Here is a 6,000-nt window from a genome sequence, read left to right as displayed (position 1 = left end):
GTGGGACTGAAACAATCCTTACATCGCATACCGTCACAATACAAGCTAATCAAATACAGACCTAATTTGTTAAATCAGATTTTGCCAAGCACACCCACACTGCATATGCTTCCATCACAGCACTAGCTCGCAACAAAATCGGAAAGTGCAGGAGGAAAAAAGCATTATTATATTTATAGAATCTTGAAAACATCAGCTGTGCTAGTGGTTTAGATAGAACAGCCTTGTTCTAATAAAAGAAGCAGAATCTGCCAAGCCACAATCCTTCAAGAAATCTATTTAATATTCCGCTCTACCCAGACTCATTTTTACAGTCACAGCATACAGCATGGTTATAAATATCCAATCTTCAACAAGGAGACCTGATAATTGTCCACGCAAATAATACTTTTCATAACCTTTACAACGACCATCCTTTAATAATTAAAATATTTTAAAAGGCGTGTTTTTTTCCTCCATGGAAGTTCACAGTGTAAAACACATTGTGCACACACGAATGAGAAACATCTTCTACAGCTTAGCTACAATACAGTACATAAGACGGCCTACAGCAGTGCTCGTAACTATTGCCTCAGTGTTTTTAGTAATGAAATGACGCAGTGCACGTGCTTCTCTTTGGCATATTGCGTACGGAGTCTCCTGCCACGCGCCCCGGAATCCATTAGCTGAACGATTCCTTGTTGTACTCGAACGTCGTCCCGAAGGCATTGCTGCTGTTGCAAAGTCTGTGCAGGGCTTTCGAGATCCCCTTCGGCCCACAGCAGAAGACCCCGACTGTCTTCCTGAAAGAAAAGTTAGGAAAGAAATTCATGTCACCAAAGTGTGTTCTCCGCGCGCATTATAAACTGCGACGCACGTTGTTTATCATTTGTACTAAAAAACATTGAAAGTGACTGGAGCGGAATTACCTCATTTGTAACCCAGAATCCCATCTGAATACGATTGTTGTCTCGCGCCTGTGACTGATGTAGCAGTCCGGTGCCCAAATGTTGCGCTTGCATGTTTACATTACTAAATTAAGTAATTTGCTGAGGGATGTATAACACAACCGCAGGCTTATCGCTGAGGAGGGATTTGGCACCGAGAACGTGATTTCCTCAATAAAAGTGCACACACAGCGGACAGGGGCGCACACACAGGGACAGGGGCGCACACACAGCGGGCAGGGGCGCACACACAGCGGGCAGGGGCGCACACACAGCGGGCAGGGGCGCACACACAACGGGCAGTTTTTAATTTGTCAAAATAAAAATTAGTGCCAGGGCTCTCGTCAGGAGACCACTGCAGCTTGCACCACACAATGCTCCTGCCCGTGGTGTCAATGGAAGTCCCAACACAATTACTATATCACACTCCTACCATTGTGACAATTCAGCCTACCTTAGACCCCCAAAGCTATAAGAATGGCTTGGGCGGAAATCAGTAGTCATTTTCAATAACGCCACCATGTGGAAAATTGGTACTAGCCCCGGTGTTGACAATTAAGTGTGGTGGTGAGCACCGGAAACCACCAGCTCAAATTACCGTGGGATGTGGGTTGATATTCAGTCCCCCACTCTATCCCCGTGCACCATCTTTGGAATTGTCCATGAATGTGTGTCCAACTCAGCGAAGTCTCCCAGTTAGGTGCGGGGGGGGGGGGGGAACTAATAACCTTTAACAAGGAGGGAAGGGGAGAGTCAGGGAGCTTGCAGATTGTATCGTGGTATTTGCTTAGTGTGTGGCTGAGTCTGGTTTACTCGTTACTGAGTCGTGGTTTCAGTGGCTAGTGGGGGAAACTCTGGGAGGCTGTGTCTCCTATCAAGAAATAGGGCCTTAGCACACCGTCTACCCTTCAGACTGTATGCCTGTTACGTGTTGGTGTTCGCTGGTGCCGCGGGGAACAGGGGTGGAGTTTGGGATTGGGATTGTGAGGCCGCGGGTGAGTTCTCTAGCGCTGTTTCTTGAGCAAATTGGAACAGGAGCTGAGCCCATTCCATGGAGATGGGATGCTTACGGATCCCTTTCACCGCCTCGTCTCTCAATGCATCTTCCTCTGCTGCCCCCCATTTTTTAACAGCGCCTATCCAGGCTGCTTCTGGGGGTCCCGCCGGGGCCCTCCAATGCATGGCTATTCCGCGTTTCGCTAAGAGCATAGCTAGGGAAGCGAAGGACGCTTGCCTCCCATGTGGAAATATGCATGAGGTTGACCGTCGCCCTTAGGTTTTGATGTACCCTATTCCAATACTGTAGGAGTGCGGGACAGTCCCAAAACATGTGTTTAAAAGTTGCCTCGGGTGTTTGACATCTGGGGCATCCGAAATGTGTATCGGGGTAAAATTGGTGGAGCCGGTGAGGAGTTAAATATGCGCGATGTAAAATGTTGAATTGGATGTTTTTGAAACGTGCATTCCTAGAAACCTTTTTTGGGTACTCTAGTGCCTTTTCCCATTCTTTGTCGTGGAGCACCCGTCCTATTTCGTCCTCCCATTTCTGGCGCAGGGCTTGTAGTGGGGTTATAAGCAATTCCCGTATCGCTTTGTAATGCCAGGTGATTAAGTGCCTCCCCGTGCCCATTCGCAGAATTGTGTGCAGCACTGGGTGTGTCGGTGGTTCTCCCCCAGTGAGATCCCAGCATTGTCGGGCGCTATCTGTCAATCACCTATGGACCAGAAACTGTCCCGGAGGGAGATCGTAGCTTTCCCTCATTTGGGCATACGTTTTCAGCTGTCCATCCTCGAACAGGGACTCGACCTCTGTCACCTCATGCTCAGTCCATATCTGGAGGGCGCCGGAGGTGTAATATTTCTCCCGCTGAGGGAATCCCACTAATGGGAGCAATGGGGAGTAGAGTGGCTGACCCCTTGACATGCGGTGAATGCGCATCATGCATTTACGGGCTATCACTACCTGCAGGGGATGAGTACGTGCGGGTTTGGTGCTGGCATCAGTAATCTCCGGATGGCCGGGAGAGGTATCCGGCCATCATTGGAGAATGTCTCCTCCATGTGACGTTCTGCCATCTAATGGGACAGCCATTGTAGCTGAGCCGTCAGGAAGTATGGGGGCCCCCAGACCCTCCTGTGTTGTGGGCAAATATAGAGTGTGTAGAGCTACCCTGTGTCTACCACCCCCCCCCATATTAATGTTGTGAGTAGCGCGTCTAGTTCTTGAAAGAAGGAGCGAGGCGGTATCACTGGGAGTAGAGTAGAGTAGAGTAACCTGGGCACCATAATCATCTTTGCTAGAGCTACCCTTCCTATGGGGGCCAAAGGCAGAGTCTTCCAGAAGGCGACTGCCGTACGCAGTCCCGCCAAGGTCTTATGGTGATTTCCTTCATAGAGATCCTCGGGCGAGTGATACAGCCGCACTCCCAGGTATCGGGGTGCCGCGGCATTCCAACCAAGTATCTGGGGCCCAATCGCTATTTTCAAGGGGGCTAGGTGGGGGCTTGGCGGAAAGATCGTCGACTTTCCCCAGTTATCTTTGAGGTCTGAGACTTCTGCAAAGTCCTACAGTATCGTCCATGTCGGCGTAAGGTCGCTTGTGATATCCCGCACATAGATCAGGAGATATCAGCATAAAGTGATACACTATGTACTGTGTCCGCAATTGGGATGCCCCATGTCTCACCTCCCCACGCAAACGGATGGCCAGTGGTTCCACTGCTAGGGCGAAGAGAAGGGGAGACAAGGGGCACCCCTGCCTCGTTCCCCGCTCCACCGGGAATGGAGCTGAGATGTACCTCCCCACTCTCACCCTAGTAGTGAGGCCCCTGTAGAGGAGTTTCGTGTATGCCAGCAGGGTCGGGCCGACTTGTACCTTACGGAGGACTGCGAATAGGTATGGCCATAGTAGTGTGTCAAAGGCCTTTTCAAGATCTAGAATTAGGCACTCGGCACGTGGGAAGTGATCCTTCGCCCTGTCTTGTATATGGAAGAGTCAACGTATATTCTGTGAGACACTACATCTGGGGAGAAAACCGTTTTGGTTTGGATGGATCAATCGTGGGAGGACTTGAATGTACCGGTCCGCTAATATTTTTCCTAAAATTTTAACAATCCGCGTTAAGTAGGGTTATCCAGTATTGGGGTATCTTTCATAGATTCACATGCCTGAATCATTCCCCGTCGCCGAGGCGGGAGTCCCGGTAGCTAAAAAAGTAGTGCCAAAAAGAATTAGTAGTAGTAGTAGTAGGCCCAAAGAAAAAAGGCCCTAAGGCCTATATCTTAGAAGCCTATCTACCTCGTTATGTAAAATAACCCAAGAATTGGTAACAACCAATCAGACATCAGCACCCTTCTAGAACCCTCTCAGCAGAGCCAGCTCTCCTCAGATTTTCCTAGCACGAGTGGGAAGCACATATCCCAAACATAGAGAACTGGCTCTACGGGGAGGAGGGTGGGTGCATGTGAATCTATGAAAGATACCAATACTGGATAACTGTAGTTACAGGTAAGTAACTTGTTTTCTTATCCAGTGTTGGGGTATCTTTCATAGATTCATATGCCTGAATCAGAGTAGCAAGCAGTATGCCAAGCATACAGTCGTTTGCGGATGGTGGGAGACTATTGCTGATACACTCCCAATTACGCCCGCAATTTGATAACTAGAAGGTATAAGATGTCCTCTCTTAAAATCCAAACATGTATCTTACACAAAGAAATGAAATATGTAGCTTAAGAAATAGCAATTATAAACAGCAAATTGAAAATGCATAATTATACACAACTTATGAAATCATTCAGAATAAGTAAAACATATATCTGACCTTAGTTTAAAAGGTGTTGAAGTACGGCTTGTCCTACAGCTGTATCTTCCTGCAGAGTAGATTGCAGACAGTAGTGCTTTGTGAATGTGTGGACATTCCTCCACGTTGCAGCATGACAAATATTTTCCAAGGATACTCCTGCGAACAATGCAGTAGATGCTGCCATAGTTCTAGTAGAATGCGCCCTGACCTTCCTTTGTAAAGGTTTGCTGGCTTTATCATGACAAAAATGAATTGTAGAAGCCAACCATCTGGCTATAGTCGCTTTAGTCACAGCAGACCCAAGTGTAGCTTGACCATAGGCTATTAGCAATTGATTGGACCGCCTGATGTCCTTAGTCCTTTGCAAGTAAAATTTCAGACAACGTTTTACATTAAGCGAATGTAACGCTCGCTCAGATGGAGTGGCTGGATTTGGAAAGAAAACTTTCAGTTTCACTGGTTCATTTAAGTGGAAATGAGTCGGAACTTTAGGGATGAATCGTGGATTTGTCCTGAGAGTAACATAATCTTTAGAGAACTGCAAAAAGGGCTCTGAGATGGTGAACGCTTGAATCTCACTGACTCTTCGAGCCGATGTAAGAGCCAAAAGAATAGCAACCTTCCATGTTAAAAATTTTAGCTCAGCCTTGTGGATAGGTTCAAACGGTCTTTTCATTAATTGAGCTAGTACTGTGTTCAACTCCCACTCTGGAGGAGGTGCACGAGTTGGTGGAAAAACTCGGAATAGCCCCTTCATAAATTGTTTTATTAATGAAGAGGAACAGAGCGAAGGTTTAGAAGTACTCTTCCTGAATCTTGATAGAGCCGCAAGATGAACTTTTATTGATGAGAATGCAAGCCCAGATTTGACCAGGGATAACAAATAAGCAAGGATTTGTTCTACTGGAGCTTGTAAAGGATGGACATCCTTCCCCTCGCACCAATGACAAAATCGTTTCCACTTTAAACGATAAGTTTTTAATGTACTTTGCGCGCGTGATTTAGATAGAATCTCACGGCATTCCTGTGAAATGGTTAGATCTTTGTATTCTAAGAAATCAGGAGCCATGCGTGCAAGTGCAGCGACTGTGGATCTGGATGGAGTATTTGACCCCTCTCCCTTGTCAACATCGTGATTGTTGGTACTAGACGGATGGAGATGTGAGCTAGAAGAAGCAGCTCCTGGAACCAATATTGCCTTGGCCAACGGGGTGCAATCAGGATGAGACGGCAACCTTCCATCTTCACTTTGCGGATCACTTTCGCAA

At 47.2% G+C, this 6,000-nt stretch overlaps 1 protein-coding gene across 2 annotated transcripts in view; it reads right to left on the bottom strand.

The window, feature by feature from the left end:
• Positions 1–257: 257 nt before the first annotated feature.
• Positions 258–6,000, bottom strand: part of NOX4 (NADPH oxidase 4) — a 699,867-nt gene continuing 694,124 nt past the window's right edge. For both annotated transcript variants that reach the window (XM_085623140.1, XM_085623139.1), the window contains exon 18: positions 258–782. In XM_085623140.1, the coding sequence (XP_085479266.1) occupies positions 662–782 (121 nt within the window). In that variant the 3' untranslated portion in view covers positions 258–661. The remainder of the gene's footprint in view (positions 783–6,000) is intronic.

The sequence above is a fragment of the Triturus cristatus genome, chromosome 8, assembly GCF_964204655.1.
Source record: "Triturus cristatus chromosome 8, aTriCri1.1, whole genome shotgun sequence".
NCBI classification, from domain to species: Eukaryota; Metazoa; Chordata; class Amphibia; order Caudata; family Salamandridae; genus Triturus; species Triturus cristatus.
The sequence above is the reverse complement of the archived record's forward strand: the minus strand, read 5'-3'. Positions and strand labels throughout refer to the sequence as shown.